This window comes from Macaca thibetana, chromosome 5, assembly GCF_024542745.1.
Source record: "Macaca thibetana thibetana isolate TM-01 chromosome 5, ASM2454274v1, whole genome shotgun sequence".
Lineage (NCBI taxonomy): Eukaryota > Metazoa > Chordata > Mammalia > Primates > Cercopithecidae > Macaca > Macaca thibetana.
Window position 1 is genome coordinate 75,569,714 of NC_065582.1, and position 27,543 is coordinate 75,597,256.

Sequence of the window (27,543 nt, forward strand, 5' to 3'; positions counted from 1 at the left end):
TATTGTTATGCAGTATAGAGTTCCTATAGAAATTAAATGTCTTAATCTTCTCTGATTTACTACAGTTCCAAACTACCATGGTGACCTAAAAGTCTGCAAAAACCAAATGCTTTTCCAAATAATTATGCTGCATACGTGAAAGCCACTTAAGTATATAGCCTGAAAAATACTCACATTTGGGTATGGAAAATAGAATGTCAAATGTCTAAGTTAATCTATTTGGGCAGTTTTTATAAAGGTCTTAATTATTCCTGTGTTTCTATCATAAGGTGTTGAGATATATTCAAGATGAATGATCTGAACAAATATTAGAAAAATCTTGCAAGAAAAATAACAGCAGGATATTTTTACTTTCTGGCTTTCTAAACAAAATAATACAGTTTCTTTCCTACTGATTGTATATTGTTTCAAGGGGATTTACTCTTGTTGGAATGTAATCTTATATGTGCATAATGATGTTTGTTATCTTTTCAGAGTACCACCTAAATGTTTTATTTCTTTAATCCTTTTCTTTCTCTTCCAAGGACAGATGCATACATTCTTCATCAACACTTCAGCGTTCTTGGGAATTAATTAATTTTCTAACATTTGAATTTGACCCAAAGTCAGGTGGTCAGTTCATATTGAAAACATAACATAGAAAATCATTTGTCACTTTAAATGTTCATGCTCAGTCATTTCTTTGCCACCTGTCTGTGTGCAACTTGGAAATTTTCGGAGCACTGATAACTATGCGTTTGTGATTTCCTTTAGGATGCCATTTCCATTTACCAATTGCTTTCCTCAGCCTGCAATTTTGTCTTCATTCTGATTAGTTTATTCCATTTAGATTTTAAGAATGATAGTTGATGACTGCCTTTTTCCCAATGTTACAATAGTAGAAATGTGGTATCTTACATTTTCCAAATATTTTCTTCTCCTGGGCTTTCCTGTACCATTCAGTGATGGAGAGCTCACAGATCCTATTGAGATACTTATTTTCATTACTATCCTTACGTAGAAAACATTTCCAGAACTTTTTTCTTCCATTCAACTTATAGCTCCTCTTTAAAAACAAAATTATTCTATACTCCATGCTTTGATACTCTAAATTCAACCGGTCATATTTTTTTTCTTTTCCTTTCTCTTTGACTGGTCAATTCAGAAAAGGAAGTCCAGTTCGAGTGTTCAGATGATGGTGAGGATCTCTATCTGCCAGATTTCTCCTCCTGTGAAATTCACACTTAGGAATAAAAGTCTTATTTACCTAAGATAGTGTAAGTGGAGAGGGTGTAGGACCATTACAGGTCAGTGTTAATCAACTATCAAAACACGGTACTCCTCTTACATATTATATTGTTTTTCTCTGAAATTGAATTTGTTAAACATGTAAATAGTTATATTAACAGGTTTGCTCTTTTACAAAAACAAAGTCCAATTTTTTCTTTGAAAATAAAAAGACCATGACAGAATGAATGTCTGTATAGTGATAAGTAAAAACAAACAAACAAAAAAAACCTATGTGATTATTTTTTTAATGTTCTTCATGGTTGCTAAAATAGGAGTGATTTATATGACACCATAAAACATTCACCATGGAGTTTATAAAGGTATGAAAGTGATCTTACAATGTACCAATCCTAGTTAAGTACCTTTACAGGAAATGTTTATTAACCTCAAAACAATAAATTTAACACCTGAGAAATAGGAATATCTTGCCCGTGCCTCATAAGAGTAATTCAGTGCATCATACAATTATCTGATTTGATTATTTGATTCATGATTTTTTAAAAAAGAAAAACACCCTGCTTCTATTAACATAAAATAATTATATCACACAAAAGTGCCAGAGTTCTTGTATGTTATGTTTAAAAGACATCTATGGGCCAGAAGTGGTGTCTCACACCTGTAATCCCAGTACTTTGAGAGGTTGAGGCAGGTGGATTGCCTGAAGTCAGGAGTTCAAGACCAGCCTGGCCAACATGGTAAAACCCCATCTCTACTAAAAAAAAAAAAAAAAACACACAAATTAGCCGGGCATGGTGGCCATACCTGTAATCCCAACTACTTGGGAGGCTGAGGCAGGAGAATCTCTTGAACCCAGAAGGCAGAGGTTTCAGTGAGCCGAGATTGCACCATTGCACTCCAGCCTGGGCAACAAGAGCAAAACTCTGTCTCAAAAAAAAAAAAAAAAAAAGACATTTGTGGTTGAACCCATGCTTTATATTTGACTCTTTGAAAAGAATGTCTTCTTGCCTTTTACTTAGAAATTCTCCTATTAGTTTTCAATAAATTAATCTTATAAATACCTCCAAAAGATTTTTCACAGGAAAAAAATCATTTAGTTAATCTTTACATTAACAAAAAAGCTTTAACTGCACATTAAACATGACCAAAAGTGTGGTTGAGGCACATATTCATTTAACTCATGTTTCCCATACCTAACAATAAAGAATGGCTCACCCAGACAGAATGGCCTTCATCTGGAAGAGATGATGGTGTGTGTATGCTGTGTATCTATATGTGAATGTGTGTAGGTGTGTGTGTGTGGGAGGAGGGAACATGTGCACTTGTACAGATAAGTTTGTATGCATAGGTGTGCAAGTGGGACATTTTCACTAAAATAAAGCAATTCTTGGCAACCATATCCTAGAAAAAAATCAAGTATCATATCTCAAAATAGACATAAAGTATCTCAGAATATTTCTTTCATTTGCATTCACTGATATAAACTAAATATAGCATATTAAATACATATGGTGCTTTAACCATAAGTGCCCCTGTTCATTTGACAGGAAGCAAACTATCTTTTGCCTAGCACGTTTCCCTAATAGGAATTTATTTGTGTGTGCATCCCTCCTCTTTTCTCACGTACCCTGTACTAACATAAATACTGAATTTTGATCCCTCTTTAATAGACTTTTTACCTCTTATCTCTTTGGCTCTTGCACAATATCATGTTAAATTCTGTGCACTTTGATTTAAAGGGAAAAAAGGTTTTAACTCTCTGTAAAATATAGATTGATGACAACATTTATAGAATTTTCCAGTAAAGGAAAGTTTAGAAGTTTTCTATCCTTTCCTGCAGGTCAAACAGCACAGTGTCACAGCTTACTGTAAAAATAACGATACCAGTAATCACACAAATGGAAATGAAAAGGAAGGAAAAATATTACATATTTAAATTAATTTATGATACTTTCTTCCTCTCAATACTAGTTTTGACAGGATATATAGTTATCAGGTATAGACTTCCCAGAAAACCCAAACAATTAAACTGGTGTCACCACTTGTAAATGTTCATTTGATACTCACTTATTTTATATAGTATATGTTTCTCTTTACATCCTTTTATATATTTATATTAAAATAGTGGAGGTATATTCCTTTAGAAAATAATAAATCAAATACCTAGATACTATAGTGTAAGAAAATGAATGTTACCTTACATTTTTGTTTGAGAACCATAACGTAAGTTGTCACGCATGAGTTTAAAAGAATGTTGATTATTACTTTTTAGTCTTTGATTCTTGGTGCCCCAACTCAGTTGTAGTTTCTGGTTGCCACTGTCTACAAAGAGTCTTCTCTGTGAACCGTTAGAGCACTTATTGATCCTCTGAGTTGCTTTTACCACACAGCTTCCACAGTGGTAATGATATATTCTTTAAAGTCAAATCCAGTTATGTTAAAGCAAGGGAATGATATTACCAAATATATTCTGCAGTGATAGCAGTAGCACTGTGACAGAAAATGTAGTATTTTCCTCTTACACAACTGTAAAAATTAAAGTCCTTTTACATTCAACATAAAAAGTTTGATTTCCCCACTAATAATTGAAGATGTAATTTTTAAAGGAGATCTACACTTACCATTTTTAAAAGCTATTGTGACAGCATTTTATCAAAGACCTAAATTTTCATTGGATAATTTAATTGCTCCTAAGCAAAGTAATGATGGATCCCCAGAGAAAGATCGTCTATATGTGACTTCAGGCTCAAGAATAAAATGGGGGAAGAAAGAAATGTATTTATAACAGTGAACAATTGGAAGCTTGGAAACAGAATCCACTTGAAGAGTATGAGAATGGTTATATTCATTTCATACTCTGAAACCTGATTGGAGCTCCATTGAAGCAGTTCTTTGTTTGCTAAGGTGGCATAGCAACAGCAGACACGTCTGTTTTCTCATTGCACCATCACGGACATGGTCCAGCCTGTGTGTGACCATCGGAGACTAGCGATCATCATTCCTGTCAGTCGTCACCATGTCTTTCACGTTCATCTTCAGTGGCTCTTTATCTTCATGTCTACATCTCCATGTAGACATGCTGCGTCTAGAGATATTGGCTACCAAGGGGTTTAAGGCATCTCTGTTTCTATTTTCTGCATACCCACAGATAAACAACAAAGCCAACGTGGTAACCAGCCCCAAAGAAAATATTCCTACCCCGGCGCTGGTATACCTGGACTCTTTTGTAACCCTTCTTAAGTTCTTTACCTTTTCTTTTTTTTTTTTTTTTTTGTGATTTCTCTCATTTGCTTTCACTATATAGATACCATATATATAAATATTTTATTTCGTTGGATGTTGGGTTTTGTTTTTTTGTTTTTTTTTTTTTTTTTTTTTTTTGCTTTCTACGATATGACAAAGTTTATTTTTTTTTTTTTTTTTTAGTTTTTTTGGTTAAGTTAGTTGTCAAGCAGTGTGTTCTAACATGAGATTATCTCATTTCATTGTTGAACATTGTACTGATAGCTGTGGTCTCTGTAGTTGGAATTATTGCATGCTGCATTCAAAATACAGCGCTTTGGTTGCTCTTAGCTCTTCTGATGATGATAGTTCTAGATTATGCAAACAATGGTTTCTTCTTTTCATGATGCAAATGCTGACATCAAGGAGAGCTAATGGGATTGTTGCTAGACAACATAAAAGTAGACCTTATTCAGAGTTCTTGTTTCCCTCTTATTAAAACACAACAGGGCTTTGTAAGACTTCACTTTCTGAGATAAAGAGGCACTGGATAATTTAGAGCTTTTTGTTTATTGTGTTTGAAATTAAATTGTCACTGTTTCACTTTAATCCAAAGAATGAAATTCCAAAGAATAGAGCTTTGAATTATCAGTGGAAACCAGTTATGTCTATCTCAATCAAATCCACACAATTAACAACTAAATTAGTCTAACACTTTGAGATGGTATTATGTTAAAATTCAGAATTTGAATACCGTCATTCAGTGCCCTCTGAGTTCCATAACGTTTTCCCTAAACTATTTCATATTTTGATTTACGATTTTCAGAATTTTTTTCAATTATTTACTGTTCTCATGCTCTTATTTTAAATAAATTTTACAATGTTAGGGAATCATTTCACTTGAGTTAACTATGAGGCTCCATTTAAAAACATTTAAAAGAAGGACACATCAGGCTGGGCGCGGTGGCTCACGCCTGTAATCCCAGCACTTTGGGAGGCCGAGGTGGGTGGATCACAAGGTCAGGAGATCGAGACCACAGTGAAACCCCGTCTCTATTAAAAATACAAAAAAAATTAGCCGGGTGTGGTGGTGGGTGCCTGTAGTCCCAGCTACTCAGGAGGCTGAAGCAGGAGAATGGTGTGAACCCGGGAGGCGGAGGTTGCAGTGAGCTGAGATGGTGCCACTGCACTCCAGCCTGGGCAACAGAGTAAGACTCTGTCTCAAAAGAAAAAAAAAAAAAAAAAAAAAAAAAAAAGAAGGACACATCAAGATAGCAGGTTATCTACTAGTAACAGACAATGTTGATCACAGCTGTAGCCAAAGGAAAGGGAGAATGGAAGCAGTGCATATGTTCTCTCTCAATATTGCAGCAGTGTAAACTATAATGGTGGGAGAGTGCCCATGGTTGAGAACTCCCAGAGGGTTGCAATACCTCCCCATTGCCAAGATACCACATAAAGAAGGTGCCAGGCATGTCACTGGTGTATGCATGTTGCATCTTTTTTTTAAATCAGTTATTTGAGTGTTATTCTCCACTTGGGAATATTTCTTTGCTTTCTGACAGAAAACAATAGAAAAACCAATAATTTCTTCATAAAAAAGCATGACTTTACAGCCAAATATCCTGCATATATAGTCCATAAAGTGGAAGGTTTTTTTTAGATATGAATTAACATAGGATTTAATAGCAATATGCCTCAAATTATAGTGATTATATGATTAGTTCTAGAACCCTTTAGGTAAACTTTTAAAATATTCCTTAAAATTTTTATGGACTTTTGAAATGGATTCTTTAGTATAGTCTTTTTTTAAGTGTTGTCCAATGGTTCTAGATTTTACAAGGGTATTCAGTTGTGTGTTAATTATATTAATGATGCCATAATCAAGTTTCAAACCAATATAACTGAAAAATATCTTCTCCGAGAATTTGAAATCATCTCGAAGTTTTACCTCCAGTGTCTTTGGCAGTTCTCTATGGGACAGACATTCACAGGCCACTCATTAAAGAAGAAAGGAAAGCATAGGATTAGGTGAAACAGTGAGTGCCTCTTCAAGTCTCTAAATATCAAAGCCTTGTTTGAATGCTGATCAAGAATAAGGTCTTTTGCATGCTGCTTCTGGGTAGGGAGGTTCCTATCTCATGGGCTCGCCAGGGAGATCTTTCATCAGAGATATTGTCAGCTGCAACTCTGACAGCAGTTAACATCGCTTTAGCTCTTGTCACTATTTCATTTTGTCAGCTGGCTCACTCTGCTCTGTCCCTCACACTAGAAATAATGTACTTACCAATGCGAACTGTTTCTTTCTCTATTTTGTTCTCACTCAGGAGCCCCAAACTACTGTAATCCACAACCCTGATGGAAACAAGGTATTCAGAAAGAATCAACATCATCTTGCTTTAACAAGACTATACATCTCATCAAATATTCAAAAAAATTAATTCATTATCTAAAAATAGGGAAGAAAATTCTAACCATTTTCTACCACACTTCCTTTTGGGCCTAATTTGTCTATAACTGTGGACATACTTCTTGCAAATAAAAATGAATGATATCTCGAAAGAGAAACTAATGTTCCCATGAGTCAATAAAAGTCAGGCTAAACGTGAATGAAGTCTTTATGTCAAGATGACTGTGTGTCTTAAGCAATTCTATCTGGTCACTTTTTTTTCCCCAAGACTTTGTGCTTTGTACTGTAAATATATTGTGCATGGTATTTTAGAATTTCTGGCAATATCATTCCATTGTCTTCAAAAATATCAACTTGACTTCATAGGTTTTTTTTTTTTTTACTTTAGTGTTACTTTTGAGTTTTATTCTATTCTGTTGTCAGAGTGGGTTGTTTTTGTTTTTATTGTTTGTTTCTTAATTCCCTGTTGGTGGTGATGATGTTGTTGTTGTTGTTATTGTTGTTGTTATTTGGCATGAATTTGAGGAGAATCAGGGAGTTTCACTTTTTGTGCAATATGTCTGTTGTTGAGTAATACATATTCCAGTAACAGGGGTTTAACTACTTAGCCTGAAAGAAGACTAATTGTTTCCTATACATTATAAATTATTTGTATAGCATGTTAACTAAATAACAGCACTAGCATATATGTCTATAGGATGAAAGACCTTTTCTGAATTTATTCCATGTGTCCAATTTATTACTTTTCATACATTATTATATCTCTAAGGGAAGAAAAAAAATACTGAACTTTTCTCAAATACTAGATATAGTCATACATCTTCTCCATGCTCTTATCAATGATGTTTAAGACTTAGAAAGCACATTTTATCTTAAGACTTAGAAAACACATTTCCTCTCTGGTTTAACATGTAGTTGATCAATATTAAAACCATTAAAGTAAAAAACATGAAGTGTTATGTTCTTTAATATGAGATTTATTTTATAGTCATGACACTGCAAATGGTCTAGGTCCCGAAAAGCCTTGAGGTAGTCAGGACCATCACATATGAGAACAATTTTTTTAATAGCATTAGCCAATGAAACGCCGAGCATAACAGCTGGAATGGACACTTCAGTAGTTCTAGCTATATCATTTGTAAGAGTTACTGCATGATATTTCTTGCTTACATGAATTAGTTTAATTTTACAGTGCATGGGTTTACCTTCATTTACAGCTTAAATTTGAATACTAGGTCACATTAAGAAATGCATGAAGATTCATTTCTTTGGTTTTGTGTGTATGGAGACTCTGGGTACACCTTTAATTAGTTTTTCCCTTGGTTTAAATATTATATATGATATTTATATAAATTTATCACCTTTTGGAATACTGAATCTCTAAAATGACACTGGCTGGTGTTTACATTATTTTCCAGAATCTGTTTTCCATTACTGAGCTATTGACTGGAAGTTTGTTTCCAGTTATTTTTGGCTCTAGCATTTAAATCATTCCAAGTAGAAAACATGTCTTTCTTATGAATATTGCAAAATGTATTTGCTAGAAAATATTTTATTCATACATTATTAATGAACACCTTTATCATACCATTTTAAGAAGTATATCTTAATTCTGGCAGTTATAGTGTATTTTTAAGTGTGCTTAACAATCTTCCACTTAATTTGTAGTTTTACAAAGAAAGAACTTTGTCTTTTTATTATGGAAGTAGGTTTCTTATCAATAACAGCCAGTTTCTAATTTTGAAAAGAATGAAAAAAGTCTAATTGTCCTTGAAAGTAAATTATTCATTATAATTCCATTGTGCTGAGGACAAACATGAAAATTCTTCTGAAAAGTACTTTCAGCATATCTCAACTTAACCCCCTTAGCTTCTTCATCAAATGATGCAGTGAAATGCTTTCTCTCCTTATAAAGGAGTAAAGCATACAGGCCTTAACATAGTGCCTAACACAAAGAAGGTACTCTTATTGGTTAATTAATTGGGAATAAAATTTTTTTCTATTTTAAGTTTCAAATTCATTCGGCTAACATATTCAACTGCTTGTAAACACACAGAAAAAGCAAACCTTATAGGGCACTGTAACACAAAACACATCCTTACACAGTTTTTAAGGCTAACTGCATACTTCCGCTGCTTCTACAAATCACCTGGATTTATACAGCTTCGGAGATTAGGCAACCAGAGTACTCCCTGTTTGAAATGTTTGCAGCATCAGACATTTTATTTCTGTTAAAAACCACTTAATGTGTTTGTCCATTTGCATGTCAGCATATGCACATAGCCTGCTGAAGAATTTTGCATGATATGTATGTCACTAGCCAATTTTTAAAGATGAAATCAAACTATTCATTGCGTGCAACCTAAAAATGTGTTTTCTTCTCATCAGGAGTCAACTGAGAGTTCAAATACAACAATTGAGGATGAAGATGTGAAAGGTATGATTTAACCAGAAATGGAAATTCCTAACTCAGAGCTTCATATATATATACATGAAAAAAAAAAGTGCTTCAAATAACTAATAAGTTTAGGAAGTAGGCCTATCCTAAAACACAAAAATATTTTATTTATGAGTAAAAAAATATTTTTATAAGTACATAATTATTTCAACAATATGTTACTTTTGTCATTTTTCCCACATATTCTTTTGTATATTTTGAACTGTAGACATGTAGCATATTCTAGCACATTGCAGTAATGACAACTAATAATGAGTTGCTAGTTATAGGAACATAACAAATTGTAAATTTGTCAGTCAAAAAGTAATATAAAATGTATTCCCATTGGGTACATTCATAAAACTTATCTGGAAAACAATTTATATTCAAGGATACAGTATAAAAATAACTTTTTAACTTTTAGTCATCTCAAGTAAGTATCAGTAGAATTTTCTATTTGGCCGCCTTTTTATCCTAGTTTTTTGTGTACATTCCAAAGATATTTTTGACCTCCATTCACTTTGGTTACCAAGGTTTTTTTAGCTACGTGTATGAGTCATTGGTAGTGTTTCTACAGACATCTTCTCAGTGCCCCTGCACACATATACTGAACACACATTTGCAGTTAGGTCACCTCCTTTGGCCACATCACTATTTTAGAAGTATTACTTTTGTATTAATTGCATTTGCAGTTTTATGTTGTTTTTGTAATTCATTGTATATAACTACAATCTCTATAGACCAGTTATCTAGAAAACATTCTGACAAACAGCGGTAACAGTAGGATTTGAAACAGAAATATTAAAGGAAACGAAATATAAATTGGGAGCAATGATCCATAAATTAATTAAACCTCATCTGAAAAGATTACTTACCTAATAGTATCACCATAAGCTTTAATTCTAAAGGTAGCATTAATACGATAAAGTCTTGAAAAGTTGTATTCATGTTTTAGAATAAAGGACTTGGAAATTCTCAGGTCAAGGAGACATGGGGTCAATTTAGAGAATAAAAATGGCTATAGATCACAACTTGCCAGTCAGCTCTGCTGACTTTTTCCTTTTTGTGTGAATAGAACAGCTGATGCTATTAAAGTGTACTCTCTATTTATATAACTAAGCACACTGACCTAACTCTGCTAGAGGTAGTCAGTCATTATTTTTTACAGTGGAAAGGTAGATAGCTGTGTCAAGAATTTTATTTAGTAGCTCTATTCATCTCACTCTTTCACTTAAGCTAAAATTTGAACTGAAGTAGTTTGATGAATCATTTATACCAGTCATATTAGATTGAAATATCTTTTTTTTTTTTTTAGCCAAATAAATAGATAAGCCATTTAGCTTTCCCAGTGATTCAGGAAGCATTATCTTTGTGTTTTGGATTCATTAGCTCTTTAAGCTAAGCTAAATGTTTCATATGAATTTTTACATTCTTCCCTTGAGCATGACTAAGAAAACTTGTTCATTGTCCACTGGAGAAACTGAATCTTTAAATAACTAAATAAAATTAGGAGAATACTAGCACCTCACTACATGCACTTCATCTGCACGTGATCATGAGAAGGGTTTTATTAAGTGGTCTTTCTCACCTGAATTTGGCATTCAGCTGTACTAAGTATTGGTTCAGGATCATTGTTATTAATCTATGTAAATATTAATGTATAAACAGAGTTCCTGTCAGTGTTACCTTGTAGTTTGTAATTTCTTTTTAATAAAATGAAATAATAATGTCAGTTCTTAGAAAACAGTTCTCCAATTCAAATCATAACAATGATATGGGTTTCATCTTGCCTCTGGGATTTCATAAATTGAGATAGTATTTGTATTATAGATACATTGAGTCTATATACAACAAGTATTAGATAAATTCAGCAGCATATTGAGATCAAAAGAAATGTCCAGTTGCTCGTTTAACCCAAAGTGCTTTGGTTTATTCCCTTAATAAATGCATTATTTAAGTTTCTGCTTAATTTTACTGGTGTAGATCTGGCCAAAAATGTCATAGCCATACCTCATTAGGACTCATTTGTGTTCTCTATAAGACCCAGACAGCCTTTTGTAGACTAACCCTTTTAATATTGAATGATATCAGAAACCTTTAAGACTAGAAGACACTTTGAAAGATTGCCTAGGCGCCATCATTTTTACTGGGGCAAGTGGTACATAAAATGGTCTTAAATGATTTGAAATTATTTATTATGCTGATTATCTGTATGAGAATCTCTCCATTTATCAGTGCGTGGTCCTCAAGAAAGACCCTATATGTGAATAATTATGCTGTCTCATTTTTACTTTAGAATCTCTGTGGCTCTCAGTAGCTTGGTAGGGAATGTGTTTATTGTCCAGTTCTGTTGAAACCCAAATTTACTCATATCTAACATCTTATAACTAACATCCAAGAACTCACAAATACTATCAGTTAAATAATCTGACCAAAACTGTATCCTATCTACAAAGCCATGTCATATCTACAAAATTGTGTGTCTTCCACACACATACTTTTCAACCTTCTCTTTTCTGTAGACAACATTGTTATCAGTGAGACACCACACTTGTTGACATATTCTTAAAGGCATGCCCCCATACATACTTCTGCATGCGAGCATATGCTCTACCCATTGCTGCTGGCTGCCTCGGATATAGTGCATCTAACACCAGCACCTAGACGTACGTTGTTTTATGATGGCACATGATTCCTTGAATAGCATGTCACGTGCCTCCCATGCCAAGGCAGTGCACATTCTGCCCCATCCCCAAGGACTAACTGGCAGGGACAGCTTCTGTGTCCTCTCCAATGTAAAGAAACATGGAGTTGCTGGAGGAGGGGATTAAACACTGTGGTGACCTGGTCAAAGGAAGAAATGAGGTAAACTAACAACAGAGTTTTTCTTTCTGGCCTCTTTGAGTGGGAAAAGGCAGACAGGCCAGCTGTTCTCAAAGATAAAAGAAAGCAAAAGTAGTCAGAGATTAATGGTTCTTCAGTCTGGAGCACCTTAGAGAGCCAAGATTTAAAGGCCCATTTTTCTTCAGCTCTTCTTACTAGTTTCCATTGAGAAATCATGGCCCCAGTCTGTGTAATACTTTTGAATTGTGTCTAGGCTGTTTCTTCATTCAGCAAATATTTATTGAATCCCTTCTGTTTACCTAAGTTCCACGTGCTTCTCTTTGTGAACTAGTCGTGTTCAAGAGATTTGAATGTGTCAAAATGCTGCTTCCTACCCTTTATATGAATCTTGTTGTGCTATAATGTAGGCCCATTTATCTTACTTAATACAATAGCTATCAGGAAAAATTAGTGAAACCCAACATAAATGCATGTTTTATCCAAAAAAAAAAAAAAACTCAGTGAAACCCAGGAAAAAAGTGAGACCCAAGATAAATATATTTTTAAAATCTAAAAGTTATTTTATTTCCTTTTTCTTAAATACCTTCAACATTTAGCTCTAACCACATTTTTCTTCCCAAGCTCATAATCATCCTAAGGGACTTGAATTGTTTTACAACTCTTCTTTCTAAAAAGCTTCCAGAGTTCATTGTTTTCTTTCTCCAAGGCAATGTGTTAACACCCTAGTGTTGACCTTTTGAGCAACTTTCTAATTTTGTTCTGTGTTTAAAACCAAATATCTCTGATGCTATGTGAGGAAACTCAGCAGCAAACTCAGTGTCATGGAGAGTTACTAACAGTTTAAAAGCAAATGGGAGTCTGGGAGTGGTGGCTCACACCTGTAATCCCAGCACTTTGGCAGGCTGAGGCAGGCGGATCCCTTGAGGTCGGGAGTCCAAGACTAGCCTGACCGACATGGTGAAACCCTGTCTCCACTAAAAATACAAAAATTAGCTGGGCACGGTGGTACGCACCTGTAATCCCAGCAACTCGGGAGGCTGAGGCATGAGAATCACTTGAACCTGGTGGGTGGAGAATTGCAGTGAGCCGGGATTGTGCCACTGAACTCCAGCCTAGGTAACAGAGTGAGACTTTGCTTTTTAAAAAAAAAAAAAAAAAAGCCAGTAGCAGTGGCTCACACCTGTAATCCCAGCACTTTGGGAGGCCCAGGCAGGCGGATCACAAGGTCGGGAGATCGAGACCATCCTGGCTAATACGGTAAAACCCCATCTCTACTCAAAATACAAACAATTAGCCGGACGTGGTGGCAGGCACCTGTAGTCCCAGCTACTTGAGCGGCTGAGGCAGGAGAACGGCGTGAACCCAAGAGGCAGAGCTTGCAGTGAGCCGAGATCGCGCCACTGCGCTCCAGCCTGGGTGACAAGCGAGACTTCGTCTCAAAAAAAAAAAAAAAAGCGAATGGGAGTCCTAACAAAGCATAATTGCCATCATGGAAGCACTGTGGTAACAACTGCCTATCCTATACTAGGAAAAAAAGTTTTCTCCTTACAGCTAACTAGTGTTTTCAAAATACACAATTCTTTAGGCCAAAAATTATTTAAATAGGCATTTCCATTTTTAATCCATTTCCAGTAAAACAGTTACTTCCATTAATTTAAGGTGTTATCAAACAGCTGTCATCATTAGCTCATAATTAGCAGTTGACAGTACAAACCGCACTCTTCGCCAGGAATGTGGGTGTGCCTAGAGTCAGTGATGTGTAGCAGGAGTTCTTTCCACACTGTATACATTTGAAGACTGCCCTTTGGTTTGTGGCTGTAGCCACAGTTTGCAGAACCTGTCGCTGTAAGCCACAATGCCTCTCCGCCTCATAACCCGTCCAGCACCATTGTTCAGAGTCACCTACTTCCTTCTAATGGGTGTGTGTCCATATGGTCCATCTGCTGCTGTTTCCCAGCATGCCTGTGCAGCACCTGTTGAAGTTGGGCTCCTGTATGTCTTTGTGTCATTTCTGTCACCATCCTGTTTCCAGTATCTCACTTCAGCTCACCATTCACCACGAGCTTGGATCTCTTGCTGTATTTCATCCTTCTTACAGATCTAGGAAAGTGGAGCCCTTTACAACAGGCAGAATCTATGGCTATGAGACTGTATGTAGAGAATTCATCCTGCTTGAATTCCTTTTTCCTTTTCCTGATTACTAGGTAGTAGTAACGAGGATGTTTGCAAAAGGCTCAATTAAGGACAAGGTTGTTGGCACCCTTATTACTTGAATGGTGATTCGTATTTGATGACACCTGGATATCGTGGTCTAAGCTAATTTATAGAATCACTTGATTAATGAGCTATCTGTGTGTGTCTTCTATAAATATGTACATTAGTGAATAGTATGATGACTGATTACCCAGATTCAACTATTCTTAAGTTCTGTTTGATCTATGAAAACCTTCTTTTCTGTGTGGGATTTCCTAAGGCAGATGATCTCATTATACTGATCTTCTTCGTATCTACATGTAATTTGTATTTTAGGACTTGTCTTGCATACATTTCTCATTTCCAGAAAATCTGCAAATTAAGAAAATCTTGGGTATTTTATTGAGGGACTTTTGATAATTGTGTCATTCCATTAGGTTAAAAGTGTCTTAGAGGAAACTGTAGTGTATAATAACTTCTTTCAGGTTTCTAATCCAAAATTTGATTTTACAACAAGTTTATTTAGAAAAATTACTGTCTGCATATACTCCCTGCTGATTTTTTAAGTGTTGTATCAGAATTACTAACTTATAGGACTGAGGGCAAATTTATTCTATGCCACCACAAATGTAACACAGTTTCATTGTCTCTATTTTTGTATATTTCTTCTATTTTACCTCTATACTCAATTTTTATCTTTATTCTTGGCCTCCTGTCATGTTATCCTAAGTTTTTCAGTGATAATCTCAAGCTTGTTTAGCTCTGCTGACAAAATACAGGGTCAGACTGTTGCCAACCCCATTTGAAAACAAGGTCCAAAATCAAGACAAATGGAACCAACAAACAAAAACATGTAACTTCTCATTTTAACGTAAGGAAAACGTCAGCTCACTCTATATTAATAAAGTTTATCTGCTCAAAATTTCTATAAATAGCTTTTCTTGTGAGTTTGTGAAACCCTGTAATGAGTTTTAGAAATATCCACAGCAAAAATAATGTAGCATTATTTTATAAAATACTGCATAAACTCTAAAGACATGTATATGTTGTAAGATTTCTTCCATCAGATTCTAAACTTTGATTAAGCTATCAGTTTTTAAACTCTGAATTCACCTTAAGAATTAACTTTAAGAATTCAGAGTTTAAAAATCTAACATTTACCAGCTTATACCTACTGTTCCATTATCGGAACGCTAAGCATGTCGGAGTTATTTATTTCCTACTGCTCAAGGTCATCACCAAGGTCTGGTTTTCCACTCATGCAAAAATTCAAAAAATCGCATCCTCCAGCATAAATGAGTTAACTATTCATAGATATTACTTTATGTGGGAGTTAAAAATATAAGAGGTAATCAGACTCACACTTTGTGTAATCAAAAATTTCATAGTTATCCAAATATAATTTACTTTATAATATAGTTACATAAATGTTGATTGTAAAACTTCCTCATTTTTGTTCATATATCTATTTTTTCCCATTACCTAATAAAAATTGTCCTATTTAATAAGCTACTAAATCTAAGGTTTGTGTAAAATTTTAAAATATTACTCCTTCTATCTTCTTTATCTTTTCAGATTATGGCTTTATCACTTTTTTTAAGTGATATAAAATATAAAATGTCAGCAAGTATCTGATTTGAATCTGAAATCTATACTGTTTCTAGTTCTAACCTTTATCTAACTTGCTTTGAGCAAGTTGCATAACTTCCCTGTGGCTCAGGTTTCCTCATAACAGCAGAATTTAGATATTAAAATCAATAATACAGACTTTTAAGCTCTTTTTCTACTCTACTGTGATGCAATACTATTAATAGATTGCTGTAAGATCTCTTCTATTTTAAAAAATATATAAAATGATACATTCTAAGATAATACATATTATTATAAAACAATTAGATGTTAATAATATAAGCTATTCAAGCAGTCATAGAAAGACATTTAACTCAAAGTTGAAAGAAACTACGTTGCTGCAGTTTTAGGAAATCTTATTAAAATTGGGAAAAAATGATGTTCACTAACCTGAATATCCAAAATGTTATCAATAGCACTATAAGACTATAAAGTTACTACTTTAAATACATTCCAGTGAGAATTATTATGAGGTCAAATTTTATGTTTCTAAAGTTTCCATACAAAATTTCTTTAATTTCTAAAATTAAATTAATATTTGAGCTCATTCATTTCTGTATAGAAGTTAAATCCTAATTATTTGCTATGTTTTCATTAACTATGAATTTTATGTAATTCTGAAATTATTTATTAGAATAAAATAATTGCTTGAGTGAAATAATGTCTCCTTTGCTGAGTTTGTATTATTTTATACCACTAAATATATCTATAAATTATGTGAAGTTATTTGTCTATATCATGATTCTTTTTGTGAGGAAGTGGAGTGGCGCTAATTTTATTTTCTGCTATGGATTTCTGCTATAACCCCCTTGATTTGGTCAGGAGGAATTAGGTCTAAAATATTTAAGAAATTAATCTTAATCCTGTGCAATTTTAATATTCCACCAGGTTACAGGTGATTTTATTTCAGGCTAATATGACACATGAAAAAGTAAGATATTAGCAAGTAAAAGCAGAGAAGGCATTATTCAGTGAGGAGCTTAATGAAAGAGCCTGTGTAGAAATAAAGAATTTTTATTTCTCACATCTGAAACAGTGGTATTTTCATTTTTCAATTTAGTGCAACAAATATTTTATGAACACCTGTAATGTGTAGTATTCTAACTAGACTACAGAAGATTTAGAAAAGAAAGATGATTCTGCAAGATAATGTTGCAGGCAAAGACACAAATGATTGAGAGAGTTTCAAATGGACTGTGCTAATTCTGAGTGGATTATGGGGACTGTATTCTAGCATAAATCAATGGAGAGTGACTAAACTACAATAGTTGTATTCAGTCCAGGGAGGGAAACTCAACAAGGCTGCTTTCCTAAACATCTCCAAGCTTTGTTGTTATATTAAAAAATAATTTAACAGCATTGGCTATCATGTAAGTATAACATTAGGAAACAGAGATTGGGTATAAGGAAAACATAAACATGTCAAGGATTCAGGCTTAATATTATTGTACTTGGAGGTATTTTTGGCCATAAGGTAATAATGCAATTGATGTATTGGATAGGTGTAATGGCATACATTTTCTGTCTGTATCTTTGCTGTGAGTTTTCCTTTCCAAAGTTCTATAATATATTAAAACTGAAATATTAAGTTTTCTTAATAGTTCTGAGGTAAGAAAAGATTATAATCACCTGAGCACAGTGACTCATACCTGTAATCCCAACATTTTGGGATGCTGAAGCCAGAGGATCTTTTGAGGCCAGGAGTTTGAGACCAGCCTCAGCAATATAACAAGACCCCATCTCTACAAAAAAAAGAATTTATAAAAATTAGTTAGGCATGGTGGCATACACATGTATACTCGAGAGGCTGAGGCAAGAGGAGGCCAGAAATTCAATACCACAGCGAGCTATGACTACACTACTGCACTCCCTCCAGCCTGGATGACAGAGCTAGACACTGTCTCTTAAAAACAAAAAAAAAAATCAAAGGAGGAACTACTTAATCTCTTTTTTGTGACTTTCTTCTGAAAATTGAGTTTATAGAAAGCTGGTCTAACCTGAGAGAGTTCATTCACTTTCCATATCTCTTCACCAATGGTCATTCTGAAAGGACTTCTCAAAGATACAACTCCTGAACTTAGCTTTAAAGGGGAAGGTACTATTAACCAGGTGAAGAAGGTGCGAGAGGAGAAACATTCCCAATAGAAGGCACAGAAACAAAGCATGGTATATCTGAGGTATTGCAGGCAGTCAGGATATTACTGAAGAGTGAAATGCAGGTTGGAGAGTGGTAGCAGATCAAGCTTGAGAGGAGGGAAGGTGCTAGTTATGGGAGCATTGAGCCATATGAAGGAGCTTGAGCTGACCTAATATTAAGAGATGAGAGGCATACATCACAGACAAGGATGATTCTGCAAGATAATGTACCAAGCACCTGAGGAATATCAGGAAGTTTTAAGCAGAGGAAAGATGTGGTAAGATGTCCATAGGTAGAACACTCTGGTGATTCTGTGGCATATGCATTTGCAGGCTATAAGACCAAAGATGGTAAGACCAGTTTTAAGACTATGTCTAAAGGGAGATACATGGTCAAGGGAGGGTTGTTTTGTTTTGTTTATGTTTTAGGATGAATGAGTCTAGATCAGTTTGTAGGCTAATAATAAAGGACAAGTAGGAATGAAGAAATTTGCTGTTCATTTTTACATTTATTTAGTAAGTTACTCTTTCAGCAAATATTTAGTGAGGGACTACTAGGTGCCAAGCCCTGTTAAAAGCACTGGATATTCAGAGGCAACAACATAGATAGGATTTCAATTTTCACGAAAGTTAGATTTTAGTGGGCAGAAATAGCTAATAAACAAGGCTCATAGTTTGTACCAAAGACTTACCCTTGGGATAAAAATGATCACAGAGTAGCTAAAGACTTTACCTTACATTGTCCTGATAAAAACTCCATCTGTTAAGTAGGTCTTATTAACTCAGTCTTTCAAAAGACCAATCTGAAGCTTAGAGAGGTTAAATCATATAACCACTAAGTGCTTTAACAGAAGCTGGGATCATGCTTTGAACCACTGCATTGAACCACTTGGGGATTTATGGAATCCCTCAGCGCTCACATTACTCCAATATTATATCCTATGCATTTAATAATATGTAAAAGTATTCCAGAAAGGTTAGTGGCAAAGGCACTTGCCAGGGAAGTTTTCTATCAAGCATGAAGACTTCCAAGTTAGGTAGCACAGTCTAATCTTACATCTGCAGGAATCATCTTTTGCTCCTGGGATCAGGTGTGAGGCACTAAATAATGAGGAAATGATAAAACGTAATTCAGGATAATAGCTTATCTTTTGTAAAGAGCCCCCAAAGAACCTTAAAACCCTTGCTACTTAAACAGTTTAGCTGTAAGGCTATAAAGGAATGTGTTGACTTGATTGGTAACAGCATGTTATTTGTCAGTTTTTGTGAAGTTAATTCTACTGAATAGAACCAATTGGTGTCTTGCATTTATATATAAAATGCTGTACCACTGTATTTGTAAAACACTTTACCACTATGTTTTAGGGCTTTTTTTTTTTTTTTAATCTCATTTACTCTGTACAGCAAGCTTGTAAAATCAAGAAATACAATAAAGAAGGGACTGAGGACATTGCAACTATGTAGCTATAAGCATAGATCTGGAATCATACTAGCCCTAATGGCCTCTTTTCAGAGAAGACCAAGCACTTTGACAGGAATTAGGGATCTAGACTCATTGTTAGAGAGAGACAGAGATATTTTAAAGCTATTCCTGGACTAGTCATCTAAAAGAAGTGGGAAAAGGACTGTAAATTGCTCTTTAGAAATTAGACACTGGGTTACTAAATTCCATGGCTGGGTAGAAGGGATGAGGCTTGTGAATATCACAATGGAACCAGGACCCAGGATGGGAGTGGGTAAGAAAGGGAAGTTTGGATAGAATGGGTATTTAGGGAAAGGCTTTTTGAGTAAAAAGTGTAATTTTAAACAAGTCTATAATTAAATTATTTGTTTCAGAATGCCCTACAGATTTCATGTTTCTCTCAGTATCTTCCCTAACTAACACAAAATTCAGATTCTTAGTAAAATATCCATAAAGTGACTGATTACTTGACATAACCAATTATTGCTTATATGGAAACAGACATTCTCATAGATGCCCCCTTTTTTCATTTGAATAAAAATTGGGAATTTTATTTTCACCTTCCACATTAGTTCCCTTATGTATTTCTGCTTTTGATTTTGACCTTTTACTGTTTTCTGATGTTTTTATTTTTTAGAGACACGGTCTCTCTCTGTCATCCAGGCTGGAGTGCAATGGCTAAAACAAGAAATAATATGTGCATTAAAAAAATAAATATGGCCAGGCACGGTGGCTCACGCCTGTAATCCCAGCACTTTGGGAGGCCGAGGCGGGCAGATCACCTAAGGTCTGGAGTTCAAGACCAACCTGGCCAACGTGGTGAAACGCTGTCTCTACTAAAAATACAAAAATTAGCCGGGCATGGTGGCGCATGCTTGTAATCCCAACTACTCGGGAGGCTGAGGCAAGAGAATCGCTTGAATCCAGGAGACAGAGGTTGAAGTGAGCCGAGATCGTGCCACTGCACTACAGCTTGGGCTACAAAAGCAAAACTCTGTATCAAAAAAAAAAAAAAAAAGAAAGAAGCATAAGGATATAGCTGCTGTCATATGTGAACAAACACAGAATGCTTCAGATGCATGTAACATAGGTAATGCCTAACTAAGAGACCTCTATTTGAAATACTTGGATTCATTCATTTAAAAAAAAGAAAAAAAGACTGAGCACCTTCTATGTGCTGAATGTAGTAAAATAAACTGAGGTTAAAAAGGCTTAACGTTTCCCTAAGGGAGTTTTTAGACTTATAGTATCCTCTTCAATGAAATTATGTCTGCTAGTGTATTTCCCCAGTGAATGCCTATTTTTTGCATTAAAATTTTATTATATGTTAAATAAAGTTTCTTCCAGAGTACATGAATGGATAAAATATCTTGCCTTTGAAACTCAGTGAATTAGGTAGTCCATCTTTATTTCTTTTAAAATGGAATAGTGTAACATTTTTCCCTTGGACAATGTTGTTGAGCAGAATTTGCCAATCCATCATATGAAAGTGAGCAACATGTTTAGTACAAAAAGACTGATTTAAGTATTGGGATTGCTATGATTTATCTTACTGTGAGGAAACTAACTTCTCTGCCAAAGCTATATTATCCCACTGATTACATAGATGTGACTACTTCAGTATCCAAAGGAAATTCTTTGCAATATGCAAATACCCTTGGATGTTTGATTTCTTCTCTTTAGATTAGAACAAAATTTAAAAACTGTAATGAGGTGTGAACATTTCCAAACTACTCAATTGCATTTTCTTTAAAAACAAATATAAAACCTCTCTATACAACTATTTTATGTTTTATATAAAATATAGATTAAGTTATATTTTTAAATGTCACCTCCAAAGAACATTTCTCTTTAATTTCTCCTCGCTTCTGTAGTACTATCAGTGCAGTCTGCATTACTGCATTACTCATTGCTTTACTCCTGTATAGTATGTCTCAACCATTTTTAATGTGTTTGTGTTCAAATGCATCTAAGAAAACTGAATTGATATGACTATGTTTTATTCTAGTGCTTTTAACACACCTTAATCGTCATCCTTAGTCTTTCTTTGTCTCCTTAGTTTCTTCTTATTTCTTTGTCTCCTTAGTTTTGCTTATACCCCACCTGCAGTCTCAGAAAATCCTACTAGTTTATCCTTCAAAATGCACAATTTTTTGGGGGGAATTGACTACTGCTCACCAACTCCATTGCCATCACTCTGATTTAAGATATAATCATCTTTTGCTAACACTATTGACATAGCTTCTTAGCCGTTGACCTGCTTACAGTCTATTCTCAACAGAGAATAGAGTTACACTTTCAAAAATATATTAGATCATGTGCTGCTCTTGCTCTGTATTCTCCAGTGGCTGCCAAAGCCATCGGAATCTATTAAAAGACCTGCCATGGCCAGGGCCCCTTCAGACATGCCTTGCCTTGCCATCTGACTTAATGTCCTATTATATGTGCATCAGGAACACTTTCTGAAATGTATCAAGCAGGTTCCTGCCACAGGGCCTTTGCACTTACTATTCCACCCCTGGTATGTCCTGATACACATTTCCATGTGGCTTACTGCCCTTTCTCTTTTTAAGTCTCTGACCAAATGTTATCAAATGTTACCCTCTCTGTGAGATCTTTGACTACCCTATTTTAAATTACATCCCTCCAGACTGCACATGGTGGCTCATGCCTGTAATCCCAGCACTTTGGGATGCAGGCAGGTCACTTGAGGTCAGGAGTTTGAGACCAACCTGGCCAACATGACAAAACCCCATCTCTACTAAAAATACAAAAAATTAGCCAGGTGTGGTGGTGCATGCCTATAACCTCAGCTACTTGGGAGGCTGAGGCACAAGAATCACTGGAACTTGGGAAGCAGAGGTTTCAGTGAACTGATATGGCATCGCAGCACTCCAACCTGGGCAACAGAGTGAGACTCTGTCTCAAAAAATAAAATAAAATGAATAATTACATCCCCCCAAATCCAGCACTCCCCATTCTTCTGTTTTACTTTTCTCCTTGTGTTTATTATCTAAAATATCTATTTTACATGTTTCCTGTTCCTCTACCTCCTACTAAAATGTAAGTTTCTGTAAAGCAGAGATTTTTGTCTGTTTTGTTTATAGCCATATTCATGGTATCTAGAATAGTGTTGGGCAATAGTAGGAATAATAAATATTTAATTGGTAGAGGAAGGAAGCATAGTGGATACCAACCATGACATGTCCTAGCAGCCACTAAAATGATCGGAATTCTCTTGAAGTTGTGATCAGTTTACAACTTTTTCTGTGTAGGTTTTTGTACATATGATTCCCCCTCCAACCTCGCTCCATAATTTAGCAGTTAAAACCATAGAAAATGCATGTTTTAAAAGTGTTTTAGTCCATTTGCGATGCTATAACAAAATATCACAGACGGAGTAATTTATAAATAGTAGAAATTTATTTTCACAGTTTTGGAGGCTGGAAAGTCTAAGATCTAGGTGCCGGCAGACTTGATGTCTGGTGAACGCTTACTCTCTGCTTTCAAAATGGCTCCTCTTGCTGTGACATGGCAGAAGGAATGGAAGGCACTAGCCAGTCCCTCAAGCCCTTTTTTTTTTTTTTAAGCAGAGTCTCACCCTGTCACCCAGGCTGGAGTGCAGTGGCACAGTCTCGGCTCACTGCAACCTCCACCTGCCAGGTTCAAGCAATTCTCCTACATCAGACTCCCGAGTAGCTGGGATTACGGACACCCGCCACCATGCTGAGCTAATTTTTGTATTTTTATTAGAGACAGGATTTCACCATGTTTGCCAAGCTAGTTTCAAACTCCTGACCTCAAGTGATCCACCCACCTTGGTCTCCCAAAGTGCTGGGATTACAGATGTGAGCCACTGTACCCGGCCCTCAAGCCCTTTTATAAGGGCACTAGTGCCCTCCTAATAACCTCTCAAGGGCCCCCACCTGTTAATACCATCAACGTTTGGTGTTAAGGTCCAACATGGACTTTGTAGGGACACATACATTCATATCATAGCATTAAGTCATAGGATCTTTTTTCCTATTGGAATGGAGGACACCCTTTGGTGTCAAATATACTAGATTTGAATCCCAGCCCAGCTCTTTATTGAATATGCATTCTGACTGCTCATGTAAACCATTCTGAGTCATATGTACAATAGGGATAATAATATGTCAATACTGGCTGGGTATGGTAGCTCATGCCTGTAATTCTAGCACTTTGGGAGGCCAAGGTGGGTGGATTACCTGAACTCAGGAGTTCGAGACAAGCCTGGGCAACACGGTGAAACCCTCTCTCTACTAAAATGCAAAAGAAATTAGCCGGTGTGGCAGCATGTGCCTGTAGTCCCAGCTACTCAGGAGGCTGAGGCAGGAGAGTTGCTGGAACCCGGGAGGTGGAGGTTGCAGTGAACCAAGATCCCACACTGCACTCCAGCCTGAGAGACAGAGTTAGATTCCGTCTCTAAAAAGAAATAATAAAAAATAATAATAATTGTTAATACCTAACAATTTTTTACCTATAAAAGTGATAATTTCATATGGCTCAACCTGAAAATAATAATAACAATAATAGAGCATGCTTATGTTGAATAGTGATACAATGTATTGAATGCCTAGTATAATTCCTGGCCCATAATTTAAAAGAGTTCATAAATCCAAAGAGAACTGTGTGTGTGTTTTTTAAATATCATTGTTCCTATTTTCTGAAACATTTATTTTAGATAAGTAGGTAAACATCTACAAATGTTAAGACCCACATCCAGCCAACCTATGTACATAAATACCCAAACTACATAAAGCTGCCCAAGTGCAGAAAACAAGTTCATTTTTGCTTTAAAATCGAAACTGATGGTTTTTTTCAAGTGTTTGTGAAGGCGACAGTATTCTTTTAACTCATTATGAATTTTAAACAATTGAAGTATTTTAATTCACTGTTTTTGGCCTCCATAGTATCATATAATAGGCACTTGATAGATTAATGAATTAATTATGAGGTTTTCACATTAATTTTGAGTTGAGACACATTTTGTATTTATTAAACATGTGTTAAGTAATAACTCAAAGTCATCCCTCATTTGAACTGGTCCTTTTATCCCTGGATATGTTCAACTGTTTTGAAAAATTGGCTCAATTTTGCCTGTGTCTTGATTATCACTGCTGAAAGGAAAAGAAAAATATGTAGACTGATTGTTTTCCACAAAAGTAAAATGTGAATTTAAAAAGGAGCATATCTATGCAAAATTATTTAAACACTTCTCATGCAAAATGTCTCAAGAACGGTAACATATAATATCCCTTTTAGAAATTGTGATTACCCGGTTCAGTGTTTCCTGAGAAGAAACTAACTATCTTGATAGAAGTTAACAGATTAAATGTGAAAGACCTATGATTTGTTTTTGAATTGACTGTGTACAGGATCATTGGTTTCTTTATTAACTTCACTGCATGTGGTTATTTACAGCATGTCTGTCTAGCAAAACACAGATGGTAAATGTTATGGAGAGAATCTTGATTTCAGGAAAAGTTGGGGTAATAAACAAAAACTTATACCATTATGTGTTTTCAAATTTAAAAAGAAAGAAAAAGAAATCCGTCTCCAAATGTCATTTTTTTACAATTTTACAATTTGAATTAGGAAATGTTTTCAACTGGAGGAAATAACATTTTGGGGCAGTGAGTATTTTAGGTAGTGTATGTTTGGTCCATACCTAGGCCACTTCACAAAGAATTATAGCATTTTGATTAAATGTTGTGTCACATTACACAAAGTTAAGCTACAAAAAAATGTAAACATATTACTAAACAGTAAAGAAATAACTCTGGAAAGGTTAATAGTCCATAATGACAGAAAAAAATAACTTACTTCCAAAAGACTACTGTGACTTTTTAAGTGGTATTTTGACCAAAGTAGGAAGAGTGTGAGCATATGAGATTGTATATTTAAGTCTCTCTTCAAGAAATAGAAGCTCTTCTCTTATAATCTTTACAAGATGAGAGAAGCCTAAGAAGGAACTTAGGGCTATTTAAATATATGATGAGTTAATAAACATGAAATGTGTTTACCTGTCGCAGAGAATAAAACTAACAAAAAAAGTTTGTTTGGGATGTGTGTAAACATCTGTACCTGAGTTGGTATTCTTTAAATCTGAACTAGAATTTTCTAACAGGGCAGTGTTGTAAGTTATTGAGGAATTTCATCCTCTGGGTTAAATTAACCTCACTTGAGTAAGTGCTGTGTGGTTGTAATCTGCCTATGCAAGTGCCAGAAATAACCTTTGTAGTCATTCCCAGTAGGCATCCTCTCTGAAACCTCCAAGTCAATACCTTCATGTTATCTCCAGGGGTTTTTTAATGTAAAATTCTTACTATTGTCTTAATCTCAGTTCATATAATATAAACACAAATTTCCTAAGTGTGGAATATTAATTACTTATTAAGTAACTTGAATGGTGTCTTTGAAGACTGTTCATCTTTTGAATTCAACAAATAGAGGAAAAGTAATATAGTCATACTCACAAATATGTATCACTATACATTAAATTTTAAAATAAACTGATAATTTATGGTAATTTACATTTATAATACATGTTGGAATAAATGAGAATATGTAATATGTTGTTGGTTCTGAAATATATGACTCATAAATTTAATTTTTACTGAAATTGCATTGGTTAAACTAAGAACACCTTTACTAGACCTGTAAAACTGGGCCCCAATTTTTTTTTTTTTTTTTTTTTTTTTGAGATAGAGTCTCGCTCTGTCGCCCAGGCCAGAGTGCAGTGGCACAATTTTGGCTCACTTCCGCCTCCGCCACCCAGGTTCAAGCGATTCTCCTGCCTCAGCCTCCCAAGTAGCTGGGACTACAGGCACCCACCACCACGCCTGGCTAATTTTTGTATTTTTAGTAGAGATAGGGTTTTACCATGGTGGCCAGGCTGGTCTCAAACTCCTGACCTCAAGAGATCCATCTGCCTCAACCTCCCAAAGTGCTGGGATTACAGGCATGGGCCACCACATCTGGCCACTGTGTCCCAATATTTCAACAAGAACTTTTAAATTAATTATCTAAGCTGAATTTAGAGACAAATGTCCCAAAGCTAAACATTATACAGTACCAATGTGAGGTATACTTTCTTAAAAAGCTTGTGATACTGTGAGTCATTTAGTAATTTCTGGTGTTATAGGATATTTTTATCTTAACAAAGTAAGCTTTCACCAGTGTAGTAACTAAGCATGGAAATAGTTCATGGGCCTAGGAGTCTTATCACTGCTTTCAAATGCATGACAACATTGGAAGAGTTATAGGCATCACATGGGTACAGCCCAACGGATTCTTCTCATCTGCTGTACAGATAAAGCCAATACACTGAGACAGTGATGTTGCAGTAGAGAAACAGTTTAGTTATCAAAAGGCATCCAAGCAGGAAGACAGGACATGTTTCTGAAATCTGACTCTCTGAGAACTTGGAGGCTAGGGTTGTTAAGGATAATTTGGCAGAAAGGGGGCTAGGGAAAGGATGCTGCTGACTGGTTGGGGATGAAATCATAGGCATGTCAGAACTGTCTTCATGTGCTGAGTTAGTTTCTGGGTGGGGGTTGCAGGACCAGTTGAGTCAGTTCCTTTGTATATGAGTCACAGGTCTGGGTGGCATCAGTTGATTCACCATAATGCAAAAGTCTGAAACATATCTCAAAGACCAATCTTAGGTTTTACAATAGTAATGTTATCTATTAGGAGTAATTGAAGAAGTTATAAATCTTGTGACCTCCAGCTACATGACTCCTGATCAGTAAGCAAACTAGGAAACAATAGCTGGTTATTGCTTAACTATTCATAGATCTTAGCAAATTCTGGACTTTACCATAATTCTAACCTTGTGGCCTTTTATTAGTTTTATGAAGGTAGTTTCAGTCCTGAACAAGGAGGGGATGTAGTTTTGGGAAAGGACTGTAATCATCCTTGCTTTAAAGTTAAACTGCAAAGTAAATTTATCCCATA

The 27,543-nt window shown here is 35.3% G+C and overlaps 1 protein-coding gene across 31 annotated transcripts in view; it reads left to right on the forward strand.

The window, feature by feature from the left end:
* CAMK2D (calcium/calmodulin dependent protein kinase II delta) overlaps positions 1–27,543 on the forward strand; it is a 304,534-nt gene that overhangs the window by 252,667 nt on the left and 24,324 nt on the right. For 8 of the 31 annotated variants that reach the window (XM_050792423.1, XM_050792427.1, XM_050792438.1 and 5 more), the window contains exons 14-15: positions 6,777–6,818; positions 9,248–9,296. In XM_050792423.1, coding sequence (XP_050648380.1) covers positions 6,777–6,818; positions 9,248–9,296 — 91 coding nt within the window. Of the gene's footprint in view, positions 1–1,144; positions 1,178–4,375; positions 4,436–6,776; positions 6,819–9,247; positions 9,297–27,543 lie in introns of all 31 variants that reach the window. The other 23 variants (XM_050792418.1, XM_050792416.1, XM_050792426.1 and 20 more) reach the window with 4 other exon arrangements.